The 18,370-nt window shown below is 40.0% G+C and overlaps 1 protein-coding gene across 1 annotated transcript; it reads left to right on the plus strand.

Moving 5' to 3' along the window:
* Positions 1–165: 165 nt before the first annotated feature.
* Positions 166–16,292, plus strand: LOC117939522 (gastrula zinc finger protein XlCGF7.1-like). Its single transcript, XM_034864951.1, has 5 exons — positions 166–532; positions 3,101–4,120; positions 5,404–5,410; positions 8,597–8,600; positions 16,279–16,292. The coding sequence occupies exons 1-2, from the start codon at positions 466–468 to the stop codon at positions 4,021–4,023; spliced, it is 990 nt and encodes a 329-aa protein (XP_034720842.1). The 5' UTR covers positions 166–465; the 3' UTR covers positions 4,024–4,120; positions 5,404–5,410; positions 8,597–8,600; positions 16,279–16,292.
* The last annotated feature ends 2,078 nt before the right edge of the window (positions 16,293–18,370 follow it).

An 18,370-nucleotide genomic window follows, 5' to 3' on the forward strand; every position in this document is an offset into this window, starting at 1 on the left:
GGAACTGATGGCCACAGTAGTCATTTTTTAATAGTTGTGATTGTATGCTATTCTGATCCACACTCCATGTCCAAAGGTGGCAATAATGAACACCAAAGTTGTTTGCCAACCGCCAAAAAACGTCAGTAGAAGAAGAAGAATACGAGTAGCGGATGTTTTGTTAGTGTTTCCGGGTGCCAGAACTTGAATTGTTCGCGTTTTACCCATGGATGTATTAAGAGAATATACCTGTTGATGAGGACGGGGGAGTAAAACGCGTCACTGTTTGGTTTTCTAAAGAAAGAAACATCACTAACTGGTGGATGTGGGTTTAAAACACGAAAGGAAGCTACAGAGAGCCGGTCTGTTTTCTTTCTCCGACCGGAAATGCGTTGTTGCTGGGAGTCCGTGCGCTAAGCCAACGTTAGCCGCAGCTAGCTCCTGCACACTCGTGTTAGCGTGTTGTAAGTGGCGTATTTTACCCAAATGCAAGTCGAGGAGAGGCCCTTCAACATGACCTCTGAGAGGAAACCGTCGGCGGAACTGCGGGGAGGTGGGAGATGGTTAAATATATTTAATATTCTTCATTGAAACTGTGTCAAATCAACATTCCGTTGTCAACATTAATGCTGCGGTCTATCATTTATCCGAGTCGGAGTTCCGACTAGAAAGTCAGACGTTGCCTGGCAACGTGCCCCCTTTCCTCGGACAACAACAACAACAACATGAAGCAGCAAAAGTCACTGTTTTAATATTATAACAACGTGTAAATCCGGTCCATAGATCAACGGAATTTCAATGGTATTTCATTTTTTTGGTATTTTGAAACAATGTGGAAATTTCTGAACTAAGCATCTATGTGATTTCAAGGGAATTTTAATCGTTGTTAAGCCATAAAATGATTGCTAGAAAATGTAATGCCCTAAATGAAATTATGAATATCCTTTTTTTTAATCTACAGCCGGGATAGTAAACATTTTATCAGGATGCATAGTATCCTGATCTATGAAATAACTGACCTTTTAATAGTAAAAATCTGCCTACCTCTATGGGAATTTAACATAGGGTTGTGTATACTTTTGACCCCTGTATTTTAAGGAAGAACATTTATTTACGATTATTCATTCTCAAAGAAAATTGGTGTCTTCAAAGGTTGGATTTTTCCTCTCTTTTTCTTTTTATTTCCAAAAGATTATTTTTGTATTCCTCTTTTTAGTCAACTTAAGCAGGGGTTCCTAAACTCTGGTTTTCACGGAAACATGGTAATAACACTGCTGCAAACCAAAGTAAATGAACCTTACATGTAATGTAACCCTTTATTCACAAAGAAAATTTGTGTCCTTAAAAGGTTGGATTTTTCCAAATTTTTTTGAATTAAGGCATTAGGATCAATTTACATGTACGGCCCTTACATACCGACACACTCTCTCAGATCAGATGATTAGCTGATCCTGAGGGAAGGTCAGAGGGGAACGGATCTTTGCGGTGTCGGCTCCTAAATTAAGGAATGATCTGCCTCTGCAGGTTAAACGGGCCTCTTCTTTGTCTGTTCATAAATCGCGCCTTAAAACCCACCACTTCTTTGTGGCCTTTGACACCTAGTAAGATGTTGACATTATTTACATTTAATTGCTTTTTATTGCGCAGCTATTAGCTTTACTCATGTTATAATATGTTGTATTTTTGTGTTTTTCTATACAGCACTTTGGTTGTTTTTTTAAAGCGATTTACAAATAAAGTTGGATCGGAATATAATAATTTGCACATGGTGAGTAAACAGGTCAACCTCATTTTTTAACACCAAAATGTACATTTTAACTAGTTTAATTATACATTTGAGTTGCAGGCCTAATAGGCTCAATAATTCATATCATGGCATAGTAAATAGAGCCCAGCAACACTGTGATTTTGTTAATGTGTTTTTGTTTAAAGGATTTTAAGTTTCATATCTTAAGTTTGTATTTTTATACATATTATTTATCACAACTTTAATACATTTTGATGTTCATCTATTCTGTTGTGACAATAAAACAAATTATCAAATTGTTTTAGTGAGAACTCATAAATAACTACAAATAACTAATGTTAGGTAAATCTCTTTGTTTTGTAACCAAAATTTGGAAATTCATTCAACATCATTCTTAACAGGCAAATAACATCTAAAAGTACAATTTGAACATTTCTAACCTAACCTGGCATTGGCTCCGTTTTGGCATCAATGTGGTTGCGCAGTGTAATAAAGTTATTACATATAAATTTCAAGGCTTTTCTAGTGTTAAACTTAATCCCTGCTCAGAATAGGCCCTTCATCGGTTTCCATCTGAGACCCATGGCTTCAGATTTAGAGGTGCTAATCCTCATCCCAGGCGCTAAAGGGTTAAAGGCCACAGCTCGATGTTGTCATCAGGAACACATCATCTGCAAATTGCAGCGATAATTGCCTTAATTCAAAAATGAGGAAAAATTCATCCTTTAAGGACCCCACTTTTCTTTGTGAATGAATAATCGCAAATAAATATACGTTCTCCTATGTTAAATTTTCATAGAAGCAGGCAGATTATTTTTTAAAGGCCGGTTATTTCATGGATCCAGGATACTATTTCATCATCACATACCCTCCACCAAATCAAAGCAGCTATTAAGCTAACTGAAATAAAGGGTTACCGCCCCTTGAGGCACCTAAGACCCTGAGACCACCGCTCCCCACCGTAGCTTCAGCTTTGAACATTGCCCTCATTTAATGGCCCCAGCCTCCACAGGGATGCCCAAAAAGCTCCGCCGGAGGTGTGAGTTGAAAGTCTTTCAGACATGCGCCTCTTCCAGACGTTCCCAGTTCACCCACACTACCCAACACCCAGAGTATCCAAAACCAGCAGCCTCAGATCAGATTATACAATTACAAAATTGACCTTCGACCTAAGGGGCTCTGGTACCAGGCACATTTATGGGCAGAGTCGAGGCCTGTTTTTTCAGAATGGATTTGTTTAAGCTTTCGGCTCAAAAGTGTGCATGAGGCGAGGGCTAAGCATTGAGTGATGGTCTTTGGGGATCCGAGGTTAAGCGGAGGAATTTATTAGAAACCTGCTTTTTAACTAAATAGTATTGTTTGTTTGTGTTTCAGCTTTACCTTCAGATGTCCAGAAAGTGATTGTTGGTGAAGAACATCTGGAGGTGTGGAGCTGCAGTCTGGACCAGGAGGACACAAAGGCCCCACACATTAAAGAGGAGCAGGATGAACTCCAGATCATTCAGGAGGGAGAGTGGCTTCAAGGGCTGGAGGAGGCTGATACCACCAAGTTCCCAGTCACTCTTATCCCTGTGAAGAGTGAAGACAATGAAGACATCTCACAGCTTCATCAAAGGCAAACTGAAAAGATGAAAGCAGAAGCAGCCACGGACTCAGACGCAGATACACACTTACAACCAGATACTGATTACAAGACTGAGACTGATGACAGTAATGATTGGAAAGACACCGGCGAAACTCAGTCAGGTTTCAACTCTCTGAATAATGATGTTTTGAGATGTAGTTCTGGTGAGAAACCATTTAGCTGCTCTGAGTGTGGGAAAATATTTGGCAACAATAGAAATCTGAAGAGACACATGAGATCTCATACAGGAGAGAAACCATTTAGCTGCTCAATATGCAAGAAATCGTTTACACGGGGTGGAAGTTTACAGAAACACATAAGAAGCCACACAGGAGAGAGACCATTTAGCTGCTCAATCTGTAAGAAAACGTTTACAAGGAGTGAAGGTTTACAGAAACACATGATGATACACACAGGAGAGAAACGTTTAAGCTGCTCATTCTGTAATAAAGCTTTTATACAAAGTGGAAATTTACAGGCACACATGAGAATCCACAAAGGAGAGAAACCATTCAGCTGCTCAGTCTGTAGGAAAGCTTTTACAGTGAAAGGAAATTTAAAGAAACACATGCGAATCCACACAGGAGAGAAACCATTTAGCTGCTCTGTCTGTAAGAAAGCTTTTACACAGAACGGAAGTTTACAGTCACACATGAGAATCCACAAAGGATAGAAACCATTCAGCCGTTCTGTCTATAGGAAAGCTTTTACGGTGAGTGGAAATTTACAGAACCACATGGGAATCCACACAGGAGAGAAACCATTTAGCAGTGAGGAGTTGAAGGAGAGTAGAGAACCTCAGTCAGGTTAAAAGAAAAACAAATAATTTCCCAAAGGTTAAATGAGGTGTAATACTTTGTAGGCCCTTTAAAAAAAAAAATCATGTTTTCATTAGTGGTCATTAGGGTTGCGTACCTAACTCTGTACTTTTTGGGTACCGACTGAATAAGTACTACCGAATCACGGTACCCAAACGTTGGTACCTGAGAGCGATGTCATCCATGTGTTCCAGAGAGCGGAGCTCTGACACACATACACACGCACACACACACACACACGTGTGGACTTGGGCTGCACAATATTAGGACAATATGCAAAATCTGATAATGTTGTTGAAAATTGCCATTGAATCTCTGCTGTATTACCTAATTGTTTGTTCAATTTAAAACAAAAAGAAGAATTGGATTCCACAGTGATCTTCCATGTCATGTTTAAAGGTGGAGAATTGGCTTCTTAGAGCATGAAACATGAGGTGGTCACATGTAATGTGATGAAGTAGATCAACAGCTTATGTGTTTTTCCTAATAATTTTATGCATGTCTAATCAGATCATGAGTATATACTCTCAAGCCTGAAATTATTCATACCCCTGGCAGATTCTGACTTAGTTACTTTAAAGTTTTTTTTCTTGATTAGAAATGACACAGGTGTCACCCAGAAGATAATAAGACGATGTACAAGAGGCATCATTGTGGAAAAAGTATTACTCCTCTTTTATTTACATTGGAACAAATAGTGGCATGTCTAAAATGATTCATACCATTTGGAACAGTCACACTATGGGAAAACCCAAAGCTCTATACCATTCTAAATAGACCAAGCTGTTCTAAAGCATCCTATTTACGCTGATTCACTGGGAAAAGCTGTTTTAATCCACAGGTGAAAAAATAGAAGCTCTCTGCAGTTGGTTTGTGGACCAACTGCAGAGAGCTGTAAAAAAGCGTAAAAAAAAAAAAAAGGAGAAGCCTTCAACCCTAAGAGCACCATCCCCACAGTCAAACATGGTGGTGGGAACCCAATGTTTTGGGGTTGTTTTTCAGCCGGTGGACCAGGGAACCTAATCACAGTAAACGGCACCAAAAGGAGCAATACATCAAAATTCTCAACAACATTAGGCAATCGGCGGAGAAACTGGGCCTCGGGGACCAGTGGTCATTTTAGCATAACAACAACCCACAACACACAGCAAAAGTGGTGAAGAAATGGTTAACAGACAAAAACCATTAAGGTTGTGCAGCGGCCCAGCCAGAGTCCTGACTTAAGTCCCATTGAGACTCTGTGTACGGAGCTAAAGAGCAGGGTGATGGCAAGGAGACCCTCCAACCTGAAAGCGTCAAGATGAATGGTCAAAAATACCAGTGGCGACATGCAAAAAGCTGGTCAGCAATTATAGCAAGCGTGTGATTGCTGTAATAGCCAATAAAGACTTTTTATTGATTATGGAGACGGGTATGAATAATTTTGGACATGCCATTTTTTGTAGATAAAAGATGAGTAATTTTTTCCACAATGATGCCTCTTGTACATCGTCTTATCTTCTGGGAGACGCCTGTGTCATTTTTAATCAAGAAAAAAACAGGTTGAATAAAAGTAACTTTAAGTCAGAATTTGCCAGGGTTATTAATAATTTCGGACTTGAGTGTATACAAAAAAACTATTTTTATTTTTTATTCTTAATCATTTTTTTAAACATTTATTCACTTATTGAATCGAGATAAAACATGAAAACAGGCTAAAATAGAACAAAATGCAAATACATGTTACAGAGCAGTGTAAGAAATACATAATTATTTCATTTAAAAAGTTGGAGGGATGGGTTTTGAAGGCGAGAGGGAGGTTTTTTTTGGTTTGGTGTAATATCTTTTTAAATAGGATAAATAGGTTAAAATTATTTTTACCAATAAAATAATTATTTTCTTATGACAGAGGGAAAATACCAAAATAAAAAGGTTCTGTTAAGTAACAGAGCCAAATGTCTGGTACCAGTAAAAATGTGAATGGTACCCAACCCAACAGAAATGTTATTTTGACAATTCTTACAAAATGGATTGGATTATAACGTTAATATTACTGGTCCAAATAATAACCTCTTTGTTTTTTGCAACTCAAACTACACTTTAGACAAGAAATAAGATGGGAAATATAGTTATTTTTTCAAGAAAAAGTTACAAAATCAATTAATTAAAATTCACTGAAAGATTTTTGCCACCAACTCAAATGACTGTCTTCTCTCTTGTATGACAACCAGTACTTATTCCTTATCTAAGGTGGAGAGAGAGTCTCTTCACTCAGAGAACCAAGGTGACAACATAACTAAGCTTGTTCTGGCAGTAGTTGAGCGCAGTTGTTTTGTACTTGAATTTGTCATTGTGCAGTATACTGAGAAATAAAGCTTATTTTACTATTGTTTCACAGAGATTACGTTCTCAAGCACAAATAAATTACTATTCAACATTGATGATTTTTGTATAGAAAGATGCTTTTTTTCTCTTCTTTTGCAATTTTCTCATTGGAGCAGTAAATAAGGAACTCTAGTATTGATTCATGGCCATTATAGGACAAAGGGAGAACAGTTCTCTTTGTTTATTATCATTGAATGTAAACTTAGGTTTTGGTGTCCGCTTCCTGACTCATTTTAAAAAAGGACAGAGAAAGAGAGCGATCTGCGTGAGATAGCACCAGGGAGTGGGGATTCTGTAGATGCGTAGAGAGAGAGAGAGAGAGAGAGAGAGAGAGAGAGAGAGAGAGAGGCATGGAGAGGCTAGGAAGCTAGGAAGCTTTTTTCTTTCACAATGAAGATGCATAAAATTAAATGTACAGGGTCTTTGAAGTTTAGACTCCATCATTAAAAAATATTTTTTAAGGGTTAGAGAAACCAAAAAATATCCCCCAATGGAGTCTAGGCACTGGTGATGAACAAAAAAAGACAACAACAAAAATGTCAAAAAAATCGTCTAAGAACTTGGGAAAAGTGACAAAAGTGTCTTAACCCTCATGGTGTCCTCAAGGTCAAATTGACGCGTTTTCCTATATCAATGTTCTTTTTAATTCCCTAAATTACATGATAGATTCCACAGAACGCTCTTTGGCAAGTACAATTCTCTACTTTCATTAATTCTGGGGCGTCTAATTCAATTTTATACCATTGAAAAACAAATTGAAGTGGTTTTGAAATAGTATTGAGTAAAAGTTGACATATTCCAGTCTGTGATTATCCATCAACATCCATTCCTTTAATTTTAGTCTAAAAAATTCCTAATTTCTGCTTTCTAACTCAAACATTAGGTATATTTTCCTAAAAATGAGGTTTATTGACCATAAATTTCCAAAATAACTGTAAAACTAGAGTTAATAAGTTAGAGTTACGCAGTGTTGAACGTCATAAAAGTGTCAAACATTGAAAAAAAGCGCCAAGTGTTGAGAAAAAGTGAAAAGCATTGATTAAAAAACGTCAATATGTTGATTTTCATATTTGACGGGAGGACAACACAAGGGTTAAGGAAGGTTTTAACTAAAAATGTTGACCCAGATATATTAAATGTTGGTGTACGGGACGTTTCTTCACAGGAAACCTTTTTTTCTGCTGCTATATTCAATGGTTGAGGTGACTGCAGATACATTTGAGGGATGGATATTATTTTCTGGAGTTATTACGCTGCATTGAAGCGAGGTGTCCCGTCTCTGTCCCCGTAGTCCGAGTCACAACCAGACAGGTATGGACCAGGTAGAACCATGTTGCTACACCCAATATCATTGCATTTTTAGCCGTGGAGAGTAACTATGCTTGTAGTGGAATGGCTTCAAATGATGACCAAAAATGCTTTTCTTTTACTGTTATCATTTACAGTTTTACAGAGACGGCAGATTGCAGCCATGATGCGCTGCACTCTGCCTTTTTATTGTTGCCGATGGCAGCAGAGTACCAGATGATGCTGGAGCATGTGGCGATGGACTCAAGGGACTTAATTGTATTCTTTGGCATCATATGTGGAACATGTTGGTTTGTTATGAGGCAGAATTCAGCTGGAAATCCCTGAGCGAGGCAGGTCGTTCTGTTCCTTAGTCCTGGTTCCTTTCAAAGTGGAACCAGAACCTTAATAATAATAATAATAATAATACATTTTATTTAAAGACGCCTTTCTTGGCACTCAAGGACGCCGCACAGGGAATTCATAAATTAAGAACAGCAAGACAAATACTATACAACAGCAAAACAAATACTATACAACAGCAAAACAAATACTATACAGCAAAACCAAAACCAAAACTATACAACAGCAAAACAAATACTATACAACAGAAAAACAAATACTATACAACAGAAAAACAAATACAATACAGCAAAACAAATACCAATACTATACAATAGCAAAACAAATACTATACAGCAAAACAAATACTATACAGCAAAGCAACAGAAAAGGCAGAGCGACAGACATTTAGGTGGAATAGGCAGCTATAAACAGATGTGTTTTTAGTTGTGATTTGAAATGGGGGAATGAATCAATGTTTCTGAGTTAGGGGGGTAGTGAGTTCCAGAGACGGGGAGCAGAGCGGCTAAATGCTCTGCCCCACATGGTGGTGAGACGAGCGGGTGGGACAGAGAGGTTTATGGAGGAAGAGGATCTGAGGGAGCGGAAGGGAGTGGGACGCTGGAGGAGATCAGACAAATATGGGGGGGCGAGGTTTTGGATGGCCTTGAATGCTAATAGAAGGATTTTGAATTTGATACGGAACTGGACCGGAAGCTATTGGAGCTGTTGGAGGACAGGAGTGATGTGGTCGATGGAGGGGGTTCGAGTAATGATGCGGGCAGCTGAATTCTGGACCAATTGAAGTTTGTGGAGGGATTTGTGAGCGAGACCGAAGAGGAGAGAGTTGCAAAAATCGAGACGGGAAGTGACAAGACTGTGGACAAGAATTGCAGCAGTGTGGGGGGTAAGGGAGGGGCGGAGGCGATTGATGTTACGTAGGTGGAAGTAGGCAGACCGGGTAATGTTGTTGACATGGGGTTGAAAGGATAATGTGCTGTCAAGGATGACACCCAGACTCTTAACCTTGGGGGAGGGTGAGACGGAGCAGTTGTCAATTGTGAGAGAAAAACTGTCTGTTTTGGAAAGAGTGGCTTTGGTGCCAATGAGGAGAACCTCGGTTTTATTACTGTTTAATTTGAGGAAGTTTTGGGTGAGCCAGATTTTTATTTCAGAGATATAATCCATAAGGGAGGTGGGCGAGAGAGTGGACGAGGGTATGGTGGAGAGGTAGAGCTGGGTGTCATCGGCGTAACAGTCAATCAATCAATCAATCAAAACCTTTATTTGTCCCCAAGGGGCGATTCATTTGCTGCAGTAGCAAGAAATTGACACACGGTACATGACAACAAAGACAACAACATCATTTAAAATACAGTATATACCAAATAGAGAAAATAAATAAATAAATGCCACAACATTAAAAATGTAAACCCCAGTGTACCATATGTGCCGACGTTACCTAGTCCTCCCAGAGTTAAGCAAAGAGAAGGCAGAGGGAACGAAGGAGAGTTTGTACCTATTAGTTTTGGCTGGGGGCTGACTGAAACGGGAACCGGAGGGCAGCAAATTAAATTCTGCATTTCGGGGGTGAGAACTATCGGACATGATGGATTCTGCCTTTTTAAGCACATGTCTAGTATACAGATTAGTAGGTGTCATCTGCTGCATCCCATTGATTATAGTCGTCTTTCCAGGAGTTGGATGGTGACGTCTAAAATCAATGCACATGTCCTTTGTCTTTGTAACATTTAAATCTAAAAAGGCTTCTTTGCACCAATATAAAAAATAGGGCACTACAGGGCCGTGACATGTTTCGGTGGTGTCCATTAAACTTACTATGACTGTATCATCAGCAAACTTTACGATATAGTTATTGATCAGTTCACTGCGGCAGTCATTAGTGTACATAATATATAAAAGAGGAGAGAGAACACAGCCTTGAGGGGAGCCGGTTGATGTCACAGATATTCCAGAAAGATGTCCAGTGGAAGTGAATGTTAAATTTGCGGAAGATATTGCCGAGGGGAAGCAGGTAAATGAGGAAGAGTAGGGCCCCCAAAACAAAGCCTTGGGGCACACCTGAAGTGACGGAGGAGGGAATGGATTCACAGGACTTGAGTTGGATGAACTGTGTGCGACCAGAGAGGTAAAACGTGAACCAGTCTAACGGAGTGTGGGTGATGCCAATGGAAGATAGCCTATTGAGGAGGGTGGTGTGACAGATGGTGTCAAATGCTGCACTCAGGTCGAGGAGGTTGAGGATGGTGAGGAGTCCAGAATCAGCTGCCATGAGGAGGTCGTTGGTGATTTTGATTAGTGCTGTTTCAGTGCTATGGAGGGGGTGGAAACCGGACTGGAACTGTTCATACAGGTTATTGTGGGATAGGTGAGAATGGAGTTGAGAGGCAACTGTTTTTTCCAGAATTTTGGAGAGGAAGGGTAGTTTGGAAATAGGACGGAAGTTGTTGAAGTTGGATGGGTCGGCACCAGTTTTTTTCAAAATAGGGGTGATGGCAGCAGTTTTGAAGGATGTAGGGACGGTTCCAGTGGTAAGGGAGGAGTGGATGATGACCTTTGGCTTTCATGAGACGCAGATCGGGGGTGAACCAAGGGGCGGAGACGCAGAAAGAAACAGATCTGCTTTTCAACGGTGCAAGAGAATTGAGAATATTATGGAGTCCAGTGTTGTAATGAGAGACCAGATCATCGGGGTGGAGAGATTGTGAGTGTCAGGAAGGCAGGAGGAGTGGATAGTTGAAGTGAGGGTGGCGGGGTTGATATTCTTTATGTTCCGAAATGAAATAAGGCGTGGTATTTTTGAGATGGAGAGACTGAGTTTCACTGTAAATGTGAGGAGAAAATGGTCAGTTATGGAGAGTTCATCTGCTGTAAGGTCAGATGGGGTGACACAAGAGCAGCAGATTAAGTCCAGAATATGTCCTTTGGAGTGTGTCGGAAAAGTGGTATGTTGCTGACATCCCAAACTGTCTAAGCAGGAGGTGAAGTCTTTGGTGAGAGGCAGGTTTATATTGTCCATGTGGATATTGAAATCGCCCAGCAGTATTATATTTGGTGAGAGAGAGGATAAGTGGGTAAGGAAAGCAGCAAAGTCATTTAAAAAATCACTATTCGGTTTAGGGGGGCGGTAGACAGTAGCAATGATGGTTGGAGTGGGACCAGACAATTTGCAGACAGCAGATTCAAAGGAGCTGAAGACAGACTCAGACACCGGCGAGACCTTCCACTTCTCGTGGTAGATTATCGCGAGACCTCCTCCCCTGCCAGAGCCACGGGGTTGACAAATCTAAACAAATCCACTAGGAGTGGATTCATTGAGTTCAGAAAAGATGTTGGGCTGTTGCCATGTCTCGGTTAAACAGAAAAAGTCTAGCTTACGATCGGAGATGAAGTCCTGGATGAGTTGTCCCTTGCTTGTCAGTGAGCGGATGTTGAGCAGAGCGAAGTTGAGTGAGGTGTCACAGCTGGTGGCGGTGCTAGCCGACCGGGCTAGGCAGGCTAACACGCTGTGGTCAACCGCCCGGTTGGTAGAGCGTGGAGGGCGACGAGAGCTGGACCAGATGGACTTTATTCCTGTTGAGCTGTTGTGGTGGAAATTCCTGCGGGACCCTCGGTGGATGTATCTCCGGCGGGGCTGGAAGGCGATGTCCGGGTGAAGGTGTAGAGCCGCCGGTGTTATGTGGCTTCTGGTTTTTCCACCTACTGGTTTCCGAGGCTGTCCAGATGCCGTGTAAACCTCAACGGCTACCCACGTCGACAGATTCGCTACAAATTCATAAACATTTTACTGGCCTTTGCATGTCGCACCTCAATATAAAATGTACTGAACTAAACAGAATATCTGAGCATGACACTACAATAACATTGTACAGCGTGAAAGTTGTGTTTTAAAATAAATTATGATGATCCGTGTCGCGCTGGGTTCGAACCTTCTTCGGCAAAAAAATAACGGCATAAGAGTACTCTTCACTACACCATCGCATCGTTAACGTTTTTTACTCAAAAAAACTTTGCTTTCTCTCAGTATAACAGGAATTACAATTTAACAGCGCAAACCGAAACAACTTGTTACCTTTATTTAGGCTTACAATTATAATGAAATCGTACGCTATGATCTCCTGCTACATCTCTGCAATATCCATGTGCAAGGACTTGTCATAAATTACACCAGGCAGCACACGGTTTGAGAAACAATCGGTCTAAAACAACTGGTTACCCTGGGCTGGAGACGCGTGATCTCGAGCCTCTCAAACAGCTACAACAACACGTTTCTTGGATTTATGGAAAGAAACAATATTTCTATTGACGTTCCTCAAATGCATACATACGTTTCTAATAGCCTACAACGTTATGTTTACGACGGAAGATACGCATTTGAGACCCCTACAATACAAAGTTATGTTCAAGAAATGTTAATAGTTTGTGCCCAACCTTTTGCATTGTTGGTGTTGTAGCATAGGCTATATTATGTCAACTACGCATCCAGATATCAGCAAGTCCGTTTTTAAAGTGGTGTAAGACGAAAGGTGAACGCTGTTTAACACATTTGTCTTATGAGTTGTCCCGATACTTCACAGAGACAAAACCTTTGACGTTCAAGTAACGTTCTGACAAAAAAGCAAATACAATGAAGTAAGATTCCAATGTTTCTTTATTGTCAACGAGGTAGGCAAAACTGCAAAACAGAATCCATAGAAATGCAGGAATTTAGTTTGTAACGACAGTAGCAACCTGTCCTTTCCTGTATGCTTTCCCATTTATTTGAATAGGAACATAGCCCATTTGAAGCACTTTCATATAAGGACTTCTAATAGTTGTATCTGCAAAACATAGAAAGTCCTAAGACTAGATAAGTGGGCAGAGAAAAGCACCACTTACACAAAAGGGCAAATAAAGAATCCAAGAAACGTGTTGTTGTAGCTGTTTGAGAGGCTCGAGATCCCGCGTCTCCAGCCCAGGGTAACCAGTTGTTTTAGACCGATTGTTTTTCAAACCGTGTGCTGCCTGGTGTAATTTATGACAAGTCCTTGCACATGGATATTGCAGAGATGTGGCAGGAGATCATAGAGTACGATTTAATTATAATTGTAAGCCTAAATCAAGGTAACAAGTTGTTTCGGTTTGCGCTGTTAAATTGTAATTCCTGTTCTACTGAGAGAAAGTAAAGTTTTTTTGAGTAAAAAATGTGAACGATGCGATGGTGTAGTGGATAGTGCAGAGTACTCTTATGCCGTTATTTTTTTTGCCGAAGAAGGTTTGAACCCAGCGCGACACGGATCATCGTAATTTATTTTAAAACACAATTTCCCGCTGTACAATGTTATTGTAGTGTCGTGCTCAGATATTCTGTTTAGTTCAGTACATTTTATATTGAGGTGCGACATGCAAAGGCCAGTAAAATGTTTATGAATTTGTAGCGAATCTGTCAACGTGGGTAGCCGTTGAGGTTTACACGGCATCTGGACAGCCTCGGAAACGAGTAGGTGGAAAAACCAGAAGGCACATAACACCGGCGTAGGTCCAGGCAGGTGATAGCGCAACCGGAGCAGGTCAATAGCCGAGTACTGCAGCAGACCCATCAACAGCAGGCAAACAGGCAGCAGAAAAATCCAGGTACAGATTAACACGATGTAAGGCCTACCGGCCAACATTTGGGATCAAAACTTTGGGCAGCTTCAACGGCCAGGAGAGCGGCGAGCAACAGCAGCACCAAGTTGTGCCAGCGTTCACTCAACGGTCCGTCATGTCAGACTCCGGCCCCATATGAGAACAAATTATGGTGGAGAAAAGACAAAAAATGCGTCGCCACATGTAACTTCAGCTAAGGATGAACATCAACCAAAACCATCGACGTTTTCGTGAGAGAAAAAGCAAAATAAAAGCAAAATTACCGAAAACAAACAAGCCAGACGGAGCGGCGTCAATCTCGCCAGCGTTCCCGTTGCTAGGCTGCTACCGTCCTTAGGCTGCTACCGAACTGTAAGAACTGTTAAATTGTATTTTTTTGTAAACAAGATTTCTTAGAAATCATGTTTCAGCTGATAGCAGGGAATAATCAGACAACTTTAGTTGGGTGATATAAAAATAAGTCTTTCATTGAAATGATTCTCTAAAATGGTGTGGATAATGCCTGAGACCAACTTGAAATACAATATAGAAAATGTGGAATAATTGTTGTGTATAGATATGTACTTGAACAGTAAGATAATTTCTTATGTTTCCGTAGTTTGATAGATTGAATTTATCTATTAATCTACAATGAGTTGCAGACATGTACCTAACTTCAGGTTGTATAGAGATTATTTTCCCACCCTCTCGTGCTATATGTAATATATGTACTGTTTTAAATCCAAAAATGACCACAATATGTCATTAACAAAACATGCAAAGTTGAAATACTATTTATTCTGAAAACAATGCTAAAGCCAGTATTTTCTCCTTTCAAATTTCCGTTCTGTAACTGAATGTCTGTTTACGCTTTGGCAGCCCGGCCGGGTTGCCAGTCGTGTAGAGTAGTGGTGTTTTTAGGGGTTATCGACGTGATTTGGCGGCATTGTGGCCCAATGGTTAACACTGGATCCTCACAGCAAGGTGTGGGGTTCAAATTCAGGTCGTTCTGGGCCTTTCTGTATGTTCTCTCCATGTTTGCATGGGTTTCCTCTGGGTTCTCCGGTCCCCCACTTAATAACTTTAGTTTTACAGTAAGTTTTGAAATTTATGGTCAATAAACCTCATTTATAGGAAATTATACATAATGTTTGAGATAGAAAAGCAGAAATTAGGAATTATTTTTGCTAAAACTAAACAAATGTATGTTGATGGATGATCACTGGATGACTGGAATATGTCAACTTTTACTCAATACTATTTCAAAAACACTTTTCAAATGCTATAAAATTGAATAAGACACCCCAAAATTAATGAAAGTAGAGATGTGTACTTGCCAAAGAGCATTGTGTGGAATCAATCATGTTATTTTGGGGAATTAAAAAAGAACATTGACATAGGAAAACGGGACAATTTGACCCGAGGACAACATGAGGGTTAAGACATTTGGTGTAAACTGCACTGCAAAAGCGTGTATCTTGCTGGAAATACTTTGTTTATGTGTCCAAAGCAAGTATTTATACCAATGACCTAATCAAACAAGTCCTTACACCATTTTTTATACCAAGATAGTGAAACTGCTTTGTCTTGTTATCCATACTTCTATAGTGTAATGAACAATGCATATTCCATATGTGACAAAGTTACACATTATTGTCATTTCTGATCTGATTAATGCACCAAAGAAACTGAAAATAACTGTACTGTTAGTTAAAACCAAATACCAAGTTGATTATCCAGCTCCATAAACGTATACTGTATGTAGGATACATTTGTAATTGTATGTTTATATGATGTAAAATATGTTTGGACTGATTGACACAAGTCATGTTTGTTTTCATTGAAGTTCACATGTAGGTAGTTACAGTGGATGTAAAAAGTCTACACGCCCGTGTGTGTAGGTTGTTTGATGTAAAAAAATTAGACAAAGACAAATCATGTCAAAACCTATTCCCCCTTAGTGTGACCTATAAATTGAACAATTCAATTGAAAAACAAACTGAATACGTCAAGGTTGAGAACTAAAAACCTTATAATAACCTGGTTGCATAAGAGTGCACAACCTCTTATAACTGGGCTTTGTTCAGAATTACCCAATCCCATTCAAATTCATGTTAAATAGAAGTCATTTCACACCTGCCATCATTTAAAGTGACTCTGAACACAAATAAAGATCAGCGGTGTCATTGGGATTTTCCATATCTCAGAGCAAAAGCCATGCTCCACAGAGGGATGTCATTGTTGAAAGATATCAGTCAGGAGAAGGGTACAAAAGAATTTCCAAAACATTAAATGTACCATGGACGACAGTGAAGACAGTCATCAAGTGGAGAAAACATGGCACCACAGAGACATTAGCAAGAACTGAACATCCCTCCAAAATTGATGAAAAGACGAGAAGAAAACAGTTCAGGGAGGCTTCTGGAGACGTGACTCTCCCGAATCTCCCGTATTCTTCATATGAATGAACTTTGGGGTAGGGGGGCAAGACGGAAGCCTTTACTTACCAAGAAAAACATCCAAGCCCAAAACCAAGCATCCAGTCTGCCAAAAGCATGTGGAAAAATGAAACCAATGTTCAACTTTTTGGCCATAATCCCAAAGATGTTTGGACTGCACATCACCTAAAGAACACCATATACAAAGTGAAGCATGGTGGGGGTCATGCTTTGGGGCTGCTTTATTTCAAAAGCATGGTTTCACCAAAAGACGATGAAGGTTTTGGAAAGGCCCAGCCAGAGCCCAGACCTGAATCCAATTGAACCTCTTTGGGGGGCTGTGCACAGGAGACGTCCTTGCAATGTGACACATTTGGAGCACTTTTGCAAAGAAGACTGGGCAAATATTGCCACTTCAAGATGTGCCATGCTAAAAGACTGATACCCAAAAAGACTGAGTGCTGTAATAAAATCAAAAGGTGCTTCAACAAAGTTGAAGTTTATTTTAAGGGTGCACACTTATGCAACCAGGTTATTTAGATTAGTTTTTCAATTGAATTGTTCACATTACAGGTTAAGGTTTCACATTAAAAAGGTGGAAAAAGTTCTGACATGATTTATCTTTGTCTAATTTTTTACATCACAAAAACCTGGCCTTTTAACAGGGGTGTGTAGACTTTTTATATCCATTATGGGTAGTTATACAGTATGGCTTTTACAAAGACTATCCCTTTCCAAGTTAGTACGCTCCAGTTTTGGAGATATTAATTGCACATGTGCATTAAACAAAGTGTTTTCCAGAGTATGAATGAATGAGGATGAATGTATGAAAATAGGGTCATAGCTTAGCTTTACTATACCCAACTGCAATGACTACAGACCTCATACTTATGTATGTTAACATGAAATGACACATATTGTTGAAATCCAACATTTTATTCAAAAATAAAAACAAATTTATAACTCATCCGGGAAATAACAGGCCTGACTCTTTTCAGCAGACATATTGCTCCCTGTTGAGCCCAAAGTACCCCTGGAACTGGTCTCAGTGAAAGCGGAGCTCCTTTACCAGTCTGAATCCCCCCACTTCTCTCTGGACCCGAGGGTCTCATGCACCCACACCCGTCTTGCTGCTTCCTTCCTCCTAATATCCTCCCAACCAGGGCAAGTTCCAAGGCTTTCTTTTGGTTCAAAGACCGAAACTTAGCCACCAAATCACTACGGGAATCACTGTGTATCATGCAACATTGTACGTACTACACGTCTGATGGAAACACCGGACGTAGACGTGACGTGCATTCAAATTTTAGCGCACGTATGACGTCAATTTGGAAACTCTTTCCTGTTTTGCACAGCACATATATTTTGGGAATAGGACGCAACCTGGAGGCAAGCGCGTACACTAGTGTACTCTCCCTATGCCTCTCTGTTCCTTCGCTCTCTGCCACTCTGCCTTAGCACTGATTACGCTCAGGTGTGCAACAGGCAGAGGGAGGACGGCAGAACGAGAGAGAGAGATGGAAAACAAGACACGCACGCCGAGGCCCATGTAACCGTCATGACATGTAGGTCCATTTCTGGACCTTGGAAGGTCCGTATAAATGGACATGCCTTCACACGTGTAGATCCATGGTTAGAACCATAAATCCAACTTTAGGTGTGACGACTGGACAGTCTGCTGAGAGAGTTGGGAAGCTGTCCTTTGTGACTGGTTGTTTCATTTCCTACCAAGATCCTACTTAAGATCCCAAACAATGAATCACTTAATCTTTGAAATTCTATAAATCACAACAGTAACATTAACTTTGTAATCCAATAAATGTTCCAAACCTGTCAGAATCATATTTAACCCGTCTTCCTGTCAAATTTGAAAATCAACACTTTTGGTGACACTTTTTATGGATGTTCATAATTTTTTCTTAAGTTTTTGTCCCTTTTTTCAACACTTTTGACGCTTTTTTCAATGTTTGTCACTTTTTTGATATTTTCAACGCCATGTAACACTAATTCAGTTGTACAGTTATTTTTGGAATTTATGCTCCATGAACTTAATTTATAGGAAATTGTACCTAATGTTTCGGTTAGAAAAGCAGAATTTTAGGTTTTTTTAGACTAAAATTTAAGGAAGACTGGACTGTATCAA

This window comes from Etheostoma cragini, chromosome 24, assembly GCF_013103735.1.
Source record: "Etheostoma cragini isolate CJK2018 chromosome 24, CSU_Ecrag_1.0, whole genome shotgun sequence".
NCBI lineage: Eukaryota > Metazoa > Chordata > Actinopteri > Perciformes > Percidae > Etheostoma > Etheostoma cragini.

Coding starts and splice junctions, on each gene's coding strand:
- LOC117939522 (XM_034864951.1), top strand. CDS start 466: ATGCAAGTCGAGGAGAGGCCCTTCAACATGACCTCTGAGAGGAAACCG. Junction 533..3,100: donor GTCGGCGGAACTGCGGGGAG/GTGGGAGATGGT, acceptor TTTGTGTTTCAG/CTTTACCTTCAGATGTCCAG.